A 20,334-nucleotide genomic window follows, 5' to 3' on the forward strand; every position below is an offset into this window, starting at 1 on the left:
TGAAATATTTTGAAAAATGATGGAATTATTTTGAATAGGTGAAAAGTTGTGATTTCCTCTTTTTTTTCCTTTTTGAAATATTTTGAAATAATGTATACATATATTTATATTTATTTTAAATGTAGGAAACGAAGAAAAGGGGATATTTACTCTTGACCCATAACAATTGGTACGCGACCCAAACATGGGTCCCGACCCACCGTTTGGGAAACAGTGAGCTAGGTGGTATTGCACATTGATGGGGATACATATTTCTTATCATTTATATTATCCTATGTAGATGGTGCCTTGAAGACCACGCTTGAGGACAGAACATGCACTGATGGGGCATGCAGAGGTCACCACATCATGGTCCAGACGCGCTGCGTCCGCAAGGCATCAAGAACTAGAGTCTGGCGGTGCATGGTCGCTTTTTGTTTGGGACCAAATATGTTTTTCATAACTGTGTGCCCGACCATTGTGTGTCATGAAGACTTACTGTACTGTAGGTCTATGTGGGCGACGTGCATGTTTCATAACGCATTATAAACTCCAAACAATTCCACTCATGACTAGGCTGTATAGCCGCAGACCCCGGCTGTCTGTCTGACAAAGCTTCATTTCTGTTCTTTCTGGCTAGCGACACCGTTGTACTGCGGAGTATAACACGGTGAGGTCATCCTCCCAGGAGAGTGTATGCAAGGGAAAACTTTAGCCTATCACCAATGCGACACTTGAAACTTACATCTCGTTAGCCTAATTGCCTAGTCATATTTTGAAGGTTTTCAGGAAAGAAATAAAATATTTGGAAAACAAATTGACTATTTGGAAAACAAATTGAAACAAAAAAAATCATTTTTACCTAAGTCATGTTTATCTGCCTTTATTTATATCTGCCTAACTCTACTACTCTCCTAACACAGCTGATTTATTCTCCCTTATTGCCGATGTTCTCAGACTTTCAGAATGATTGTTACATTCAAAATCATTAAGCATAATTCCCTAAGTCATTTTTGGAATGTAACAAGCATTCTGATAGGCTGAGGACATCATGAAGCAGCAGTGTTAGGAGAGTAGTTAGGCAGAAATGTCAATTTGGTCCAAAAATGTCTTGGGCAATTACGCAATGAGGCTAACGATTTCTTAAAATGTGTGGACATAATCGCAAATACAACTCAAACGTTCAGTTCATTTGCCATAGAAAATTATGCTGGATAACAGTTTTCTCCGTGCATTAATGCCCCCATATAGGCAAATTATATAGGCCTCCACGTTGCACTGTACTTTTTACATAAGCTTGCCTATTAGCCTATACTGTAAATCTAGAGCCTGTGAAATATGTAAATACTTGACCAGTCTGTTTTTATACAATATTTAGATAGTGACTCCACGGAATCTATGCTTTAAATACATCTGTTTATTAGTCTATTATGATTATGCTATTATTTGGCTAATATTTACTTTTTATTTATTTTGGGGTATCAGTCATAAGTAATAAGCTATGCTGTTGTGCTATCCATGGATTCTGAAAATAAGCTGTTTTTTATAAAATTGCTAAATTGTTGTGAGTGCACTACAGTTATTAAAACTGTCTTTTATAAAGTGTGTGCTATTTATAATTCTTATAACTTTCATATGAATTTTGAGTAGTCAAGTTAATAAAAAAGCTTTTCAGAAATATGTGTGTGTTTGCCATTACTATTCGATGAGAAAAAACTTAAATAGGCTGCTATGCTGCCTTGATTCAATTGAAAATAAGAAATGAGCCTACAGGTAACACCTGAAATGTTCTTATAAAAGCACCTTCTTATAAACAAAATTATAAAATAAAAAATTAACTGCACTGGAAAAAATAAATGGCTGCCACTAAAAGAGAAAGCAGAATGTACATAACGACTAAACCTATTGTACTCTTGCTGTCTTTTCCCAAAACAGATCCAGACTTTTTCCAGACTGATAATTTGTTTCCGTTTAAAACCTCTAGTTTTTGTAGTCTTTGTGTTGAGATATTGACTTTTTGGCAGTGACCTCAAAGCACTGGCAGCGAGACTTGCATATTTTTTGCCCTGCAGATGGCTGACCAACACAGCCATCTCCCATGCCATGTCAGAGTCTTTGGTGCATATTTTACAATGCTTTAGTGTTTGACTTGGGGCTAGGATAAGTTGGTCCATATGCTAGACTAGAGAACAAACCTATTTCATTTCCCACTCGCTGACTCAGCACAATTTAACAGTTGCATAACTTCACTAAAGGCAATAATTATACCATGCAGCCCGTTTCTTGAATTAGAAATGTTTCACAGATTGAAAGTTGTCATCCAGGCAGTTATCACAACAAACACTAGAGTGCACATGTGGACAATCTTTTGATAACAAGGCACAAGTTTCTTTTTTCTTCTCTTTTCAATTACTTGTTTTTTATATTTGTTGAACAGTATGCATTACTATGAGCAAAACTTCCAGGCTTTTTCAAGACTTTCACCCAAAATGTCATACAGTACTTAAACAGTAATATATAATTCCAGACTTTTCCAGATCTGCGCAAGCACTGTCTGTACTGCAATGACTGACTGCATCATCATGATCCATACAAAGTATTAATCCTATATAATCAAAAGCACTGCTTCCGATTTTCAATAATAGTGTTAAATTCCAAGAGGTTCCATTATAATAAAAAAAAAGCTCAACATTTAACTAAACTTCCATCATTCAATGTCTGTAAAAGTAATATTTTGTCAGTAAAGGACGTAAGTTACTTTCTCTTAAATGACCATTACTAGTTTACACTTTGTAAGTGTTAAGTGCAGTGTCACTTGTTTCGGATGGTAAATATAACATGCTTGGGGTGGGGTGGGGGGGGGCACTTTTAAGCATATGATAAAAGAAATTGTCCAAATGTGAGTACAATATCAAGACATGACCAAACTTTAACCTTGAGAATGTGCATAGAAAGTTCAGTAGACACTGTGACACTATACCTACGCATCATATCCTAATGTCACTCATATTCAGTAGGTAGAGTGTAATGCTTAAAGCTGAAATCCATAACATTTTGTAGTGAATAACGTTGTTACTTTGACCAATCTGTATGACACAGCATGTTAATACAATATAACTAACAACTGCGGTGGTTGCAGGTGGTCTCACTGCTATTCTATTGAGAAACCTAGATCATGTGGTCAGGTAGGAACACTACAGGTTGACAAGGTGTACTGCTTGAAGCTCAAAGCATAATATCTCCTCTGCCCAAACAGGCTTTCCGTGTTAGCCCAGCAGTAGGGATTTTGGCGCTTGGAAGGGAGAGCCAGGTTCGAATCCCTCGAATTGCAGGTTTAATTTATACTCGGTCACATGCCCAAACTAGCCAATCTACAGCTCATGTATTAGCATCTTGTAGATCGGCTATTTTCAGCAAGCCATGAAGTAAATATAAATCGTGTATCAGGGCCTAAGGAGCAGCAGTGTTAGTAGATCTGGAAGTGTGCAGAGGTGGTGCCGTCCTTCCAGCAACGCAGGGTTTCAACGACAGCAGAGCGGCACAGCGGGCAGGTTCTCTCCCGGTCGAACCACAGACACAGACAGTCTTCGCAGAACACGTGCTGGGTGGAGCGGACAAAGAAATGAAACACATTCTGTTTACCAAGCACAAGGAAGAATAGTGGACATTCTGTGTGAACTGTTAAACGTGTTAAAAAATGTTCTGCTGACAGTACTGTAAACATTTTCAAAAACAGGTCGCCTTCTCAATTACACAAAAACAATCCTGTGTTAATTTTACTCAGAAAGTGTACAAATGGAACCAAATAGACCCTTACGGGTCTGTAACTCAAGTAAAAATGAACTAAGTTAAATGAACACTCAGGATTTGACGGTGTACTCAATGTCTACCATCAAAGACTGATACCATTGTGTAGTGTTGTTGAGAGACAAACAGGACTTATGGTATTGATTGATTTGTTTCGTACCCCTGCAGAAGGTTCACACTAAGTATCTGGAACTAACTGGGAAAGGAGAGTGCCCTTTTGTACATTGGGGCACTGGTTCTCAACGTGGGGCCTTTGAGAGGGTCCCCAGCTAAATTATTGATAGTTAGGAAATAAATAAACCCTTACAGGTCTCTAAAGGAGTATACAAATTGAACCAAATGGACCCGTAAGGCTTGCAGAGTTCAATTAACAATGACGATTTTACAGTGTAGATTGGGGACCAACAGATAAAAGTCATTATCAAATGGGGTTCTGTGGCCTAAAACTGGGGGTGCTTGAAATTAAAAAAGGTTGAAAATCCATGATTTAGGCAGTTCTGACTCCATGGTTACAGTTATGGGAAATACTGTTGCCATGCTTACAGTGGAACGGCTAAAAGCAGGAGCCAATGGAAAATAAGGTTAATTCTCAAAAGGATGAAGAACATTTACAGCAACAACTGGAACCTTCGTCTCTCTTTTGCTGTAACCAACTTCCTTAAATCACTAGCTGGCCAGAGAGCAAAGATAGGGGGAAAATGGTTCAAGATGCATTATAAACAGTGTATACTTAATAGGACTGTAATTGGTAATAATGAGACAGTATCCCAGATAATATACTCAGCATATACTTTCTCACACAGGGATAAATTCATTATCTATCTTTCTATCTATAAAATTCATCTAATTTTGGTAGACCTTAATAATGCCACAGGGGAAATTCAGTTGCACCCAGCTGATGGCTGCTCAGATGGTCATGATAAGCTTCTCGGGGGGGAAAACTGAACCACTATTACATATTAGTATAGTTGGTGATGTGAGGAGTTCAACAGCAGTTGACACGGGTGGGCCAAATAGTTAGTGTCTTTCACATTTCTCCTGAAATGGACACGTACAATAACAAATCTGTTTGTACGCACATGAACACACACCAAATGGATCTCGACACGTCTATTTGGTTCCATTTAAGTTCTCTAAGTTAAACTACAATGTGTGGTTTCAACTCTTTCATTGGTCATTGAGCTTTTCTTACCTGACAGATAAGGGCTACTGGCTCTCTGAAATCAGACTGACAAATAGCACACACGTCTCCCGCTTCGCTGCACTGCTGGATGCTGGCTCGCACGCCATAACTCTGGAGCAGACAAAGACAAGAGTGGGGTTTCAACTAACTTCTGCATCGAGTGGGTTGTATATAATTACAGCTTAATTTAATTTATTTTATTTGTAAGAGACCATGTACAGTTAAACATAAATGTCACCATTTGATGTACTGTACCATGGTTAGCTTATAGTCAGAGTTGAGTAGCTTTTAGCAGACTTTTTAAATTTGGTTTGAAAAGTACTGATGGAACTACAGCTCTTCATGTCATCAGGTACAGTAGGAGGCATTCCAGAGTTGTGGCTTTCACAGAGAAAGCCGACTGCCCAATCCAGTCTGACCAAATGGTACAGTACAATCTCAAGGATTTTTGTAGAGTTCACTGAATGAGAATACACTAAGTCACATAACGGAGTATGGGGTCAAAGTCAAACCATAATTATTTTTATAAATAAGGCACAATTTTGAATATAATCTTGGCTTATCAGCAAAATACCTCAAAAACATTGGAGATAGAATGCAGCGGCTTGATATCACGTCTGATAATGCTGGTGGATACTGAAAAGTTTTGTTGCAATGAAAAACATGTAAGGACGTCATTGCATCTTACCTGTGAACTGCAAAGGATGGCGAGGGCTTTCCGTATAGCAGATACACGACCACAGATATCAAAGGACTGCAAGAAAGAAAAAAAAAAGCTTATCAAGATTTTCAATTTCAAAGTGTCTCAGTATTGCATAACTTTTCACTACACTTTCACTTGTGAGGAATGACTAAAACGCAAAAGAGCAGAGAAAGGAGAGTAACAATGATCCCCCGATGCGGACTCAAACTGGAGATGTTGGTTGTATGGTTGGAGCTTGAACTAAGAGCATCGCTTTACCATCAATGTTTCTAACCTTTATTTATCCATGGAAGAGCTTCTATGGAGCACAATCAATCCTTTTCAATGGGGCACAACTTCACATTCATATTACACTTATAAATGTTCAGTACAGCCACATTCATACAGTTACACACATTCCCAGATAGCCTACAGCTGCAACGAGACATGCTGTCAGCTTGTAGATCTGCTATTTTCACCAAATGTTCACCTATTTTTGGCAGAATGTTTTCCTATGTTCAGTTGTTCATTACTCTGGCTGACGCAGAATGTTCGTACAAGACCAGTTACAGAGAAGCCATTAAAATCATTGCACTATAAGTTTTTTTCTTCCAGATTAGTCAAGACAAATGTGAACCTGGCTACACTTTGCTGTGTCACATTTGCACATACATTATTTGCAATGTCCATGCTGAAACTATATGATGTGCATCCCTTCTGTATAGTGTTACTGTTACAGTGCTACTGTATACGACTACAAAAATCCTGCCAGACCACACTTGTTTCCACTTGCTCTCACTACCACACTATCTGACCTGACCTTGGGAGATACCACCAGTGGTGGAAAAAGTACTCAGATATTTTACTTAAAAGTAAAAGTATCAATACTGCAATATAGAAATACTCCGTTACAAGTACAAGTCCGGAATTCAAAATGTACTTGAGTAAAAGTACAAAGGTATCAAAATGTACTTAAAGTACCAAAAGTAAAAGTACTAAAATGTAATGAAAATAGCAGATCTACAAGCTCACAACGCAGCGTTGTGAGCTTGTAGATTTGCTATTTTCAAATAGCCTCCTAGGTATAAAATAGGGCAGAAGTGGTTAATGTGTGTTTTATAATATAATAATTGATAATTGCAAAGTAACTAGTAAATAAAGTTTTCAAATAATTGTAGTGGAGTAAAAGTACAATATTTGCCTCTGAGATGTAGTGGAGTAGAAGTAAAAGTCTTGAAAATTGGAAATACTCAAGTAAAGTACAAATACCTCAAAATTGTACTTAAGTACAGTACTACTAGTGATGTCCATCACTCAGAACGTTATCCACTGAATCACAGGTCTGAACAAAACTTTCACATTCCATCAGAAGGCCCAGTGACCGCAGTGTTGTGCACACAGCATCATCGTTGTTGCATTATGAAACACCTTATCAAAGCTCACAAATTCACTGATCTAGTTTCCATCTCGGTTTAACTGATACAATTTCCTGCCAACTCATTATGATGCAGAGTGAATTAAGATGACGCAAAACCAATGTCTGCATGGGACTGTGTGAATTTCCATGTACGCCTCATTCAACACAACAGCAATGACTCCACAAATCCCTCTCTTTTATATTGTTATATTAAATTGTGTTAGTCTAGTCTTTGCGGATCATGTCCCAGCAACGTTTCGCTGCTCGTACCTGTATGAATGAATGAACAAATGAACCCCTCTTGATTCTCTTTCTAAGGCTGTCCTTGCCCGTCACTTGTCTTTCAAAATACATTGTGCATTCACACTAATATGCCAATCCCACCCTGATTAACCAAATAACCATGGTGTCCCTATTTTGGGCATGTCATTACTGTATACGAGAAAATGTTAAAACAAATGTCAAACAATTTCAAAATTTGCTAAACGATGGAAACCGCAAATAGACAAACTCACAGCATCCTGCGATGTGATGCGTTGGTCATGTTAACACCGTCATTTGATTTCAGGGTAAGCACATCCTGATTAAGGTGTTTTTGTTTTTTGACAATCAATAAATGTTTAGGCATGTAAACATTGTCCGATTTCTTGTAGGTTTCTTAATGTGTGCATATGTCTGAATGATTATGTACAGTATCATAAAACGTAGATGTAGGAAAGAGAGACAACACGTCCAGGTCCTTTACATTATGCGTCAAGTATTTAGACCAGGGTTAATGGTGCAAACTCAGTAAAATAATGGTGCAAACAGTAAATAAGATATTAGTGTGCATGTACAACACTAGAGCCCAACCAATGACAGATTTTGGGGGTCTGATAGAAACCCACCGTCTACCAATGTTTTGCCTTTTTTGTTATATACCTTAGTATATACTTTATGTTAAACTTAAATATATGAAAAGAACATTTCATTTTAATTGTACACTTAACTCTTTCAGTGCCAATGAAATAAAAAAGATATTGCGAACTGTGCCAGCAATTTTTTTATAACTCGGGGGCCTGGCACTGAGAGAGTTAATAAGCCAATATAAAATACACATGAATGGAAATGTATTTTATTTAACCACTTTAGCCTAATCATTTTCTACATTATCTACAAACTCACAATGTGATCACAAAATAATCATCATTCTTTCTGATTATACTTTCATACCTTCATACAGAGTTTAAGTCAGTATGCTGGTGTGAGTTTAACCCATTAAGACCTGAGGCCGATTCTACAAATGCCTTCTAAATCAGTAGTTAGTTGTGTATCTGCTATTTTTGAATAGCCAATGAAAAAATCTAAAAAGGCAAAGATGCTTTCCCGGTTTTAATGGGTTAAAGGTATCATGACATTCATTTTCACTTTTTTTATTTTCAATGTTTTATTTGGGGTTTTATGACCTCAATTACACCCAAAAAACCTGAACTATTCAGTGGATTTTCTGTGGTCTGGGGTTTTCTGAATAATTAGGCTGAAAAGTAATCTGAGCTTGGCCCTTCGACAGTGAGGTCACAGTCGAATAATCCCGCCCACTCTCCTCCTCGCCCCTCCCCTCCCCTATCCTTTCCTTTGGGGGGGGCGGAGCAGAGGCGATGATTGACAGGCAAAATCCCTCACCAGCGACACCCGCAGGCAAAGATTTATTTTTTCATTGCAGTTGAAAAGGCTTTAGAAATGTGAGAGAAAAACACCTGCCATTGATCACTGGAATGGAATTTTCACTTAAAACTTTTTGTACACTTTTGAAGGACCAGGACAAAGACTTTGAATGTGGTGTAAAAGTGAATGTCATTAAACCTTAAAGGGAAATTTTGGACCACGGTTTTCTTACCTTTTCTATGATGTTATGATATCTTAGGATGAATGGTACAGTAGAACATTTTCATAACTCCATCCCGGGTCCACCACAGCTTAAAACGTGCGCCAATAGGCCTTGCGTTAGATCACGTATTTTAATTATTATATATTTTTTTAGATCTGACGTTCATAGTGACAGAACACTATGCAAAAAAAAAAAAACTGAAGTCTCGCTAGACGAGATTCAAATCTCGAGATTTCAATGTTTTTTTCCCAGGTTGCATAGTGTTCTGTCACTATGAACGTCAGATCTCACCAAAAAAAAACAACCCAAAATATATTAAAATACGCGATCTAACGCAAGGCCTATAGGGCATAGCAGTGGCGGCCATTTCCTGGTTCCACTTCAAAATACTCAATGCATTTTTCCCATTGACATTTCCAAATATATTTATATCAATTATTTTAAGCCTAGAATCAAGCCATCCAGGGTCCTGGTGAATCATGACTATAAAACGTTTGATTCTGTGAAAAAACTTTTTTGAAAACGGCAAAACAAAGGGTATTTATTAAATATAGTATATCATATAATTAAATAAAGTAAAATCACAGAAAAAAATGTTTAATGGTCATGATTCACCAGGACCCTGGATGGCTTGATTCTAGGCTTAAATTAATTGATATAAATATTTTTGGAATGGGAAAAATGCATTGAGTATTTTGAAGTGGAACCAGGAAATGGCCGCCACTGCTATGCCCTATTGGCACACGTTTTAAGCTGTGGCGGACCCGGGATGGAGTTATGACATTTTCCTACTGTACGGTTACCATTCATCCTAAGATATCATAACATCATAGAAAAGTTAAGAAAACCGTGGTCCAAAATTCCCCAGTATGCTGGTGCAAGAGCACACGCAATTGCACCGACAAACAAGCTAAACGCGACATGAGGCTACTCCCATGGTGTATTACCATCATTCGTTGCCGTTGGGCAGAAAGCTTGTATCGCCATAATTCAACTTTTTATGTTTTTTCAAGGATTCCCTACTTCACCGCACAAAAGTAGCAAAAATAGCAAATAATAGTGAACATCTTTTTTAAGTGAAAGCGGTTAAGTCTGTCTGCGGATTTTATGAATATTTAATCAATGAATGTATTAATAAGAGCTTCTGACAGCGGCAATATAATCATGTTAGCATACAGTCAATCTCCAATGGATTGGTAGAGGGTCAAAGGTTACCTTGCAGAGGCTGTAGATGATGATGAGCGAGGCTCCCAGAAAGTAGCTGGAGGACGGGTCATCTCCCATGATGTATTTGTACCACAGCTGGATGGGGACCAGGGCCCGAAACAGCTGGCTCAGTTCTTCAATCAATAGGTAGAATTTACCCTGGGAATGCCGATACACACACACACACACACACACACACACACGCACACACACACACACACACACACACACACACACACAATCCCACAAGTACAGGCAACTGTTTATTCTAGATGGGGTGTAAATATGCTTGTGACTTGTAAGTACAGGAAACCGTCAAGGACTTGGTGTCAAGTACAAGTCATTCTCTCCATGTTCATGTTAATTACCTAATTTGTTTTATTTCCATATTTTCTCCATTATATCATTAAAATGGTCCCAAACTTACCATCCTTAAAAAAGTCAAGGATGCTTGAATTTCATTCATAAATCTGTGCTTTAAATTGCACTGAAACACAACGATAAAGTAAGTGAACATAAAGTTCATTGTCTAACCCTAACACTATGTTAAGAAAGTCTCTACGGTTTACTTTCATACCTTATTGAAATTAATGGAACATGGAAAATGGTCAGCAATAATGTCAAGTATTTCATGAGTGGTGGTCTAAACATGCCACACCATCAGTATGGTCCTTCAAAGTTACTAACTGCATCTGTGCTGGCAGGGCTTCAGTAAAAAACAACAAAAGTTGGAGAAATCAAAGACCTCAAAGTTTTAAACAACGGAAACAGCAGCTCTTTTAATACTTAATTAGACCAATATGTATTCAGTCTGTCACCTGACTGCCCACAAAGCAGAGAGACCAAGCAGCCTCCAGGTCCTCTTCTATCTAGTCAAGAGTCCTGCAGTGGGAAGAGCTTAAAACAGCATGCCTCCAGCCCAAACATGGCCACTGTCCAAGGCTCTGCAGCTTCACAGCAGTACAGGCAATTTCCCCACACTGCAAGGGGAACTGGCAGTGGCTTGTTCCACCTGCTACCCAGTACCCACATCAAGCCTAGCCCTACGGGAGGCTGCCAGCCGCCTTTAAAAAAGGGCCACCCGTCAACGCAGAGTCAGAAACCAACTTCTGAATAAGTCCCTGCCGCCACAAAGTACGTTAAGTGGAACAGGGGAGCGGTTAAAAAGCAAGGAGATGCCCAAACCGAAGGCAAACTTGATTCCCCGATGGCGCCCGTGGCACCCCAGCTTGCATAATGACTTCCTGGATGCCGGCTGACAAAGATTGATGACTTGTGGGTAAAGAGCCTGAAGCAGCCAGGTTGGTAGCAGAGGCAGACCTCTGCTAGTGGGCAATTCATCTTCCTTATTGTCCCTCTCAACCCTGCATCCCACTGTGCCCATCACGCCCACGCAAGAGAAACCTGTCAAATCTAAAGCTTGGACCCGAGCCAGGGAGTTTGAGTTCACTCCACAGCAGCAGGAACCTGCTGAGGAGTTTCCTGCTTTGTTCTGTTTCAGCACTGCGGCTGATCTCTTGATCCTGCGCTAACACAGAAAACATACACGTGCACACTCATGCATGCACAAACGCATGTATACATACAAGTCAATTGTGCTCCTGTTGAGCTATAGCTCACTCAGCTTCAGACACCTGATTAAATCTTACTAACTAGAGGTCAGAGAGTGTAAAAATAGTACATAGGTTAAAATAAACACAAAAGCTGTTCATGAGACCAAACTATTAGCGAACATAAATTTAGGTCAATAGTCCCAGCACGGCATCAGTGTGATTACACAGATACCACTATGAAACGATGCTGAGGGAGATCTAAGCACGCTCATGCATCTCATCTCTCTCTGTCTTGGGCCTGACGTTGACTAGCGTGCTATCACTCACGAGACCTCGCGCTGACGCCAGTGTTTACGTGTGGGATCGTTAGCATGTCCTCGAATGGATGCGGTAATGAGGCTGTTGGCACGACTTTGTACTGTAGGTCCTGGCTGAGCGAGAGAGCAGCGCCGTCTGGGAAGAGCCAAAGCTGAGCCTGTGCACGTCCAACACTGTGAGCATGTGTGTGTGTCTATAATCTGTGTGCGTGTGCGCACGTGCATGTGCGTGCGTGCGTGCGTGCGTGTGTGTGTCAGAGTGGAGTGTACAGGTAATAGTCCAGCTCAAGGGAGTAGGTATGACCTCACCCATGTTAATGCCCCCTGGGGAAAATGAGCTCAGTTGCAGACTGCCATGGTTCAGATTGGCCTGTTGCTCTGTTTATCAGTGGAAAATTTTATCCAAATAGTCTGCAGTGCAACCCCCCTCTAAATAACAAACACACACACATTTTTCTAGTGCGATGCAGGTGTAACGCCAACTGTGAGTGTGTGCGCGTGTGTGCGTGTGCGTGCATGTATGTGTGTGTGTGTGTACACTTGTATTAGTATTACTATACTTGTGAGGGTCAAACAACAACATTGTTGTTTTATGGTTAAAAAATTGTTTTAGAGTTGGGCTTACATTAGGAAAAGATTCAGGTTAGGGTTAGGATTAGGCATTTAGAGGTTGACTATATTCAATGCCAACCTAACATTTCTATGTCCTCACAAGTATAGCAATTAAAACATGTGTGCGTGTGTGTGTATGTGTGTGTGTGTGTGTGTGTGTGTGTGTGTGTGTGTCCACCCTGCCACATAAAAACATTCTATTGCCTTGGGTCATGGCGATCACAGCACTGATACACAGTCAAACGTGTGCACAACATGGTCAGACTCCAAAAAGCTCACCTTAGGCGTACAGTACCATTTCAAACCCTATGAATACAAATCAGCACCACACTGTGACCCTGTAGCAGTTCCCATTACCGTGTGCAGTCGCCCAAACTCATTTCACCATAGTTTCCTTTCCTCTTTGCCTAAAGTCTACAAGGTTCTGTCCTCAACACAGGCAGTCACCTTGCTCATTACTCAACCATGGGACTACCACTAAATCACTGCCAGCGTTAACGATTGGACAACATCTCAAGGCGGGAGTGTTTTTCAGAATTAAGATGCCTTTTCCACAGAGTTCACACAGGTTTTTCACCCACCTGCACTTGAAGATGCATTATTAACAGATGCTGTTTTTGCATCATGGGCTAAATGAGCGCTGGGCGATATTATAGGCAAAATCAAATATCACAATATTTTTGCCCAAATACCTTGTGGTTTAATCATCAGTGTTGTGGGGATATCTATTGGTGCTTTTACAAAATATTTACACAATGAGGTTTTTGATAAACAATCGTCAATAATGCCTATAGAATAATTAATGGGTAAAGACTGTAATACAGCCTTTAACCACTTTCAACATCGGCATTCCTATAGTATTTTGGGAATGTCATTCTAGGCGAACATAAAAACAGTCAGAAATGTAAAGTAAGAAAAAAAATAGCAAATCTACAAGCACACAACGTGTCACAATGTGGCACGTTGTGAGCTTGTAGATTGCCTATTTTCACTATTGGCGTACGACAAAGTATGTAGGGCTTAATTGGTTAATAATGGCAGGAAAAGATAACACTTATGCCATTATCACATATGACATCATAATATTGCCCAGCCCTATGGTGAATAAAAGGATGCACACATTTCACCTCATTCCATTCAAATACAGTTAAGGCCCTCATCCTCCCATAACACCCATCCTTCTTATTTCTTGCACTGTCTAATGCAGCATTTCCCAACCGTTTCTGGATCAGGCCCCACTTGAAAAATCTTAAAAGTGTGATCTGAACACGGCAGCCATTTGGCTGCTGTGTTGAGTGGTCAGAGGGGTGGGCCGCATGCATTTTCAGAGCATGTTTATTTAAATGATCAATCAAATCGATTATGTTACGGCTTTGATTAAGTGAACTAGCGTAGTATACTTAAAGTTTGTATTTATCAGTATCACAATGACAACTATTTTTTAAAGGTTTTAAAGAAAACAGATTTTTGTTTGTTTTTATAGATTGATCTGATTTTATATTATCTATAAAGGGGTTAAGGTTTTGCCGATTATGTGGGGGCCCACTTGCAGTTTCATCACAGGCCCCCAGTAGGCCCCGGCCCACAGGTGGCCTAGTGAAAGCTGAAAAGGAGCATGAAAGATGGATGTCCTACCCTGGATTTGAAGGCCAGCAGGATCTTGGGCAGGAAGAGGACGAAGCATTTCAGGCTGATGGTGAAGTACTTGAGGACAAAGTCAGTGATGCCGACCGCCCAGATCAGGTCAAAAAAGTCAAAGCTGTTGATGTTGGGCTTTGCAAACATGAGACTGGAAGGACACAGAATATCAACATGACTCATTATTACAAGGTCAACGTCGGGTAGAACACTCCAATGTCCAAAACAGTTACTTTTCAGGAAATGTTAAAAAAAGAAACCTGTGTTCGAATGGATCCAGTGGTTATTCTTTAGTCACCAGCTCTTGTTAATACTTTCATTTGTTCAATATTTGTAAAACCCACAGACAGGCTTAACCACTTTAACTTTAAAACGTTTTCAGAAGTAGCAAAAGATTGCCCATTGACAAGCTTAATCGCGTTGTTAAGCTTGTAGATCAGCAATTTTTATGGCATAGTAGTAGGGCATTAATTTACAAAAAAAACTAAAAAAGTTGAATCATGGAGATAGTACAAGGTTTCTGCCCGACAGGGATGACAAGCAACACTGGGGTCGTCATGGAAGATGGACGAGATGGAGAGGAACAGAAAATAAAACATGGCTGCAACAGTTAATAAAACTAGTGGACTTAATCGATTATAAAAATTATATTTTAATAAGATAATCGATGTTGGGGGAACATTTTAAATGTAGGTTTTAGTAGAGCAAAAATAGCAGCTCTACAAGCTCAACACGTGGCCATGCAAGCTTGTACATTGCTTCAGTATTTAGTATTTAAGCACAACACAATGTTGTATGGCGAAATATAAAATAGGCTAATCATCGATTTACTTAGAAAGAATCTGCCTCACGTCTAAATGGGATAATCGATTATTCTATAAACCAAAAATGTAATAAGATATAATAATCACTACGGAAATAATGGATAGTTGCAGCCCTAACAGAAAATATGCCGAAAATCAATAAAATGAACACAAAATGAACACAAAATACTCACAGGACAAGAATAGACATGAACGGGAACACTTCCTACAAGAAATGGACATGAAAATCAAAAATGGCAAATTAAGGACAACTAAAAGCTAAACCAGGAACCAAAAACTTTTACAAACAATAAAGAGCTCATAACAATACCTGCTTCCACCACTCTACTGTACCTGTTATAAAGCTCCTCTTGACTGAATGTGTAGTAGAGATACACTATGTTCCCTGCAAGGAAAACCATGATCCACAGGGCAGAGAACACAGAGCGCTCCTCCTGAACAAGGACAGAGCACAGGTACTGTTATTCAGTGGTGGAAAAAGTACTCAAATGTTTTACTTAAGTAAAAGTATCAATACTGCAATGTAGAAGTACTCTGTTACAAGTAAATGTCCGGAATTAAACATTTACTTGAGTAAAAGTACAAAAAGTATTGGTATCAAAATGTACTTAAAGTACCAAAAGTAAAAGTACTAAAATGTTTGAAAATAGCCAAGGTATAAAATAGGGCTAAAGTGGTTAATGTAGGTTCTATAATGTAATAATTTATATCTGCAAAGTAACAAGTAACTAAAGTTTTCAAATAATTGTAGTGGAGTAAAAGTACAATATTTGCCTCTGAAATGTAGTGGAGTAGAAGTAAAAGTACAGAAAAGTGGAAAGACTCCAGTAAAGTAAAAATTGTACTTAAGTGCAGTACTTGAGTACATGTACTTAGTTACTTTACACCACCTCTGTTATCTTAGGATGACGTGGTGTTCCGTAGGTTTACATTCAGTCAACTTTCTTTGTCCATGTGTCCACCAGCTAATGGATTGCAATATTCACCTGCCACTTACAGGATTTTACAAGCCAAATTGGAAATTAAAAATGGAAACAGTCGATTTTAATGATGTCTGGTCAGCCGCCAAAGTGCCTGGCTCTGAAGACAAACTTTAACAGCCCACAGTCAAAATCTAGCCACATTTGGCTGGTGGCATAGTATTAATGTCCCACAATGCTTATATTAAATGAACGTAACATAATATTGTCATCCACTGTTGAGTGTTATCTGAAGTGCAGAGTGAAAGGTTAAAGTGCACGTTACTCATCATTACCCGCAAAGACACCTGGTGTTTAAATGTTGAATTGGCAAAGGCAAACGTGCTGGCCATCCCCACACACACAGCAATACCTGCCAGAGACAGAGAGACACACAACGCTGTCACTTAACCACACCCGACACCACACCATCTGCACTTGAAAACTCAACTCTCATCTGCGCAAGGGAAAAACTCTCAGCAATTAAAGAAAAGAGAAACCTTAGGAAGGCTCATAAAAGAAGGGACCCCCATCCAGGGTATGCAATGGCATGCAATAATAGGCAATATCCAAACGCAAAACAAAAGGTCAAACTGTTAAAACATCTGTTATATCTGCTGCTATTACATGGCCTTTTCTTTATGCCATGTACCATACAGACCAGCTGCTATTTTAAATGTCTCATTCCATTGCTACTTTTAACCATGCACCCGTATATTTTATACACTGCTCATGCTCAAATTTCTTTCTCCTCTTTCTTGAAAATGCTAATAATGGAAATTGAATGACAAAGAATTTCACCCACTCTTTTATGCCTGTAAACCTGTGATGTGATTGCTGTGGAGTTTTTTAGTTTTTTTTAAGAGCTGTAGAGTTGTTCTAGTATTACTAGTACAGTACATATGGGTTTACCTAGCTTATGCTGAAAGCAGACTTTGGCCACGAGGATGAGGATAAACGGGAAGCCACGCTGAAGCCAAGTGACCACCGCCTTCAGCTCGGACAGGGCCGGGGCCGGCGTGGACGGGTCCTCCTGGGCCTCCTCGCGGGAGCCGTGCCTCTCGGAGCCGCCGGCCGACGCCGTGGCCTGCTGCAGGAGGGAGGAGGTCCGGTGCTGGAGGGCCTGGTGGTGGAAATGGTGGTGGTGGAGGTGGTGGTGGTGCGGCTGCGGGGGCCGGGGAACCAGGAAGGACCCGCCCTGGGTGAGGTGGGAGCCCCCCTCTTCCCTGGTCGAGGCGGTCATCTGGATGAAAACGTCCGGGGGCGAGCCCAGGACCAGGCCGGCTGCCTGGAAGTTTGCAGAGGAGACAGAGCCGGAGGGGACTCCCACCAGACCAGAGAAGAGCTGCTGGGGGGAGGTGGGCGATTCGGGCTTCAGGCAGTCAAACACGCCTCCCTCATCCAGGCTGCTCTCTGACCCTAGGGTTTGGCTACGACTCCTGTATGGGAGGCATTGAAACCAAACCGTTAGACAAGAGTCTTCCTTTTATTTCTTATCATATGTGGGGATACCGTAAGCGTAATGTATGATTTTCATGTATATTTTAGAATGTGCGTAATACATTGGGGCTGGTTGGCTGCAACACACAAAGAACGTGGGTACATAGTAAACTGTGGTACATTTTACAATAAATTGGGTGATTTATTTTTTTCTCCCCGCCAGGCCGAAGGCGTGGCCGAGACTATGTTTTTGCCCCCTGTCCGTCCGTCTAATCTCCTGCAGCGTCATTTTGAACAAAATGCCTCAAATCATGAACGCAGCGTCCGACTGCCGTGAAACTTTGCACGCACATTCCCACTAGGCTGAGGAAGAAATGTCACCCTTTTCACATGTCCTGTTATAGCGCCACCAGGAGGCAGATTTTTGCAAAATTATTACTCCAACAGATTTTGTCCAAACATCACAACACAAATTTGTACACATTATCTCAGTCTTAGTCATATTATCAAGACGGACCTATCCGATTTTTCAGATTTCATCCTGATTGGCTAAGATTGACTTCTACTACCTAGCCTGGCAGAGACCTGTGCTCTGAGGATATTTTTGAGCATATTTTTCTAGGTTTTGTTATTTTTTTTATTTAATGGAAAGGTGAAGTGTCTCTTTTTGCATGTGCTATTTCATTCATAAATACAAATTTAATAATTGTTTGTTTCTAGAAAGGTGAGCTACTCTTTAGCTGGCTGTGAGCAAATGCCATCACCATGTTGCAGAGACCAGTGGCCTTCATGAGGTGTAGGTTATTCTATTATTATTATTATTATAGTGGAACCAGTGGATCTTAATTTAAACATTTTCATGTCCAGGATGCCCAAAGTTCCACCTATTAGGCTGCGGACACAGATTTAAAAATACATTGTGCCAGGGACCCCCATAAGAGAAGATTCTTGCTGTTAAATTAGATTTTCTAAGTAATTCTTCAACTGTCTAATAGTCTACTGTGAGATAGAAATGGAGAGACTGAAACCTATGATCTGAACAGCCATTCTTATACTGTACATTCACTCGTTTGGAAACTGTTCTTCATTTTGCTGGGGAGCCCCTGGGACCCCCTCAGGGACCCATGTGGGTCCCCAGGCCCCACTTTGAGAATCACTGTATTAAACGATGCGTATGACATTGCAGCACTGACACAGTAAGGAGAGCTGATCAAAAAGCAACACTATCACAGCGGGCCTGCATGTGGCCTATTTGCAGTGGTGGACAAAGTACTCACTCCTAGTACTTGAGTGAAAGTATACTCGAGTACAATACTCCTGGTCAAATATTACTCAACTGCAAGTGAAAACACATGGTTTAGAAAATACTTAAAGAATGACCTCACCCATTTTCAACCTATCTTCAAATAATTGGTCCTCACTAATGCTCATGATAAAATGGTACCATTTGTTTCTACTCGGTCTGTGTCTCATAAGAGGGCTGTGGACACTTCAGAAACCCACCATTTGCCTTTGAAATGTAGTGGAGCGAAAGTCATAAGTATATCCAGAAATACTACACAAGTAAAACACAGACACTCAAAAATATTTACTTATGTACACTAAGTAGGTCAGAGAGGCTTATTGTCGGTAGCAGCCGAGAACGGAGGAGTCTGTCCCCGTTACAATGCGTTAGCTAGACCTCATGGGAGATGGAATGCTGAGGTGGAGAGACACACCTTCCCATCAGCTCCCAGTGCTTACCGTACAACATGCCTCACCCAAGCTGTGCTACTCATACGCTGAGTTGGCGGTGCCCGGGATCGAACTCATGACCTCTTGTGGTCCAAAGGCAGAGAGCTCTACCGACTGAGCTACCCGGACACACTTATGTACAGGACTCAAGTATATCTAATTTGTTCCTGTCCACCACTGCCTATTTGTGTGATTTCCCCTCCCCACCTTTCCGAGGGCATGCCATCCGTGTTGCTGCTGTGTCTCCTCTGCATGGCACACTGCTCATCACCACATGGTCCAGTCCTGCTCTGATACACAAGCACACACACAACATCAACACATCATCCAGCTGCATGCACAAACACCAAACAGCAACATTGTCGGGAATCGATGAACACATGCAAAACGTCGACATAGTTGTGATGCACACACGCAACACATCAACATTGTTGGGATGGATGCACACACACACACTCACAAAATTAACATTGTTGGGATGGACGCACACACACACACACACACACACAAAATTAACATTGTTGGGATGGATGCACACACAAAACATGAACATTGTTGGGATGGATGCACACACAAAACATGAACATTGTTGGGATGGATGCACACACAAAACATGAACATTGTTGGGATGGATGCGCGCGCGCACACACACACACACACACACACACACACACACACACACACACACACACACACACACACACACACACACACACACACACACACACACACACACACACACACACACACACACACACACACACACACACACACACAAAATTTACATTGTTGGGGTGGATGCACACACACACAGACACCCGCAAAACATCAACATTGTTGGGATGCACACAGACACCCACAAAACATCAACATTGTTGGACACACACACACACACACACACACACACACACACACACACACACACACACACACACACACACACACACACACACACACACACACACACACACACACACACACACATTGCATTGGGGATGCACAATAACAAAGGCAAAGCATCAACATGACAGGTGGATTGGCTGCACCTGCTATATACTGCCCTTGTTTTTTATTGAATGCATTATTCTACAGCTTTGTAAGTGGTAACCTACACAT

At 40.5% G+C, this 20,334-nt stretch overlaps 1 protein-coding gene across 1 annotated transcript; it reads right to left on the reverse strand.

The window, feature by feature from the left end:
* Nucleotides 1–3,113: 3,113 nt before the first annotated feature.
* On the reverse strand, nucleotides 3,114–19,511 carry rnft2 (ring finger protein, transmembrane 2). The gene is made up of 9 exons (XM_080433272.1): nucleotides 19,426–19,511; nucleotides 16,957–17,483; nucleotides 16,341–16,417; nucleotides 15,419–15,519; nucleotides 14,259–14,412; nucleotides 10,151–10,300; nucleotides 5,658–5,723; nucleotides 4,979–5,080; nucleotides 3,114–3,580 (listed from the first exon to the last, which is right to left on the reverse strand). Exons 1-9 carry the CDS (start codon nucleotides 19,470–19,472, stop codon nucleotides 3,446–3,448), a joined length of 1,359 nt encoding a protein of 452 aa, XP_080289398.1. The 5' UTR covers nucleotides 19,473–19,511; the 3' UTR covers nucleotides 3,114–3,445.
* Nucleotides 19,512–20,334: the final 823 nt, after the last annotated feature.

Source organism: Gymnoscopelus braueri (genome assembly GCF_963280865.1).
Source record: "Gymnoscopelus braueri genome assembly, chromosome: 7".
Taxonomy (NCBI): Eukaryota; Metazoa; Chordata; class Actinopteri; order Myctophiformes; family Myctophidae; genus Gymnoscopelus; species Gymnoscopelus braueri.

Bases quoted from the DNA above. Each gene is read 5' to 3' on its own strand.
- rnft2 (XM_080433272.1), bottom strand. From the start codon at position 19,472: ATGCAGAGGAGACACAGCAGCAACACGGATGGCATGCCCTCGGAAAG. The intron at 17,484-19,425 runs GTGGGGAGGGGA...CCTCCCATACAG, and splicing joins GATGGCATGCCCTCGGAAAG to GAGTCGTAGCCAAACCCTAG. The intron at 14,413-15,418 runs GTACAGTAGAGT...GTGTCCTTCCAG, and splicing joins CAAGAGGAGCTTTATAACAG to TCTCATGTTTGCAAAGCCCA.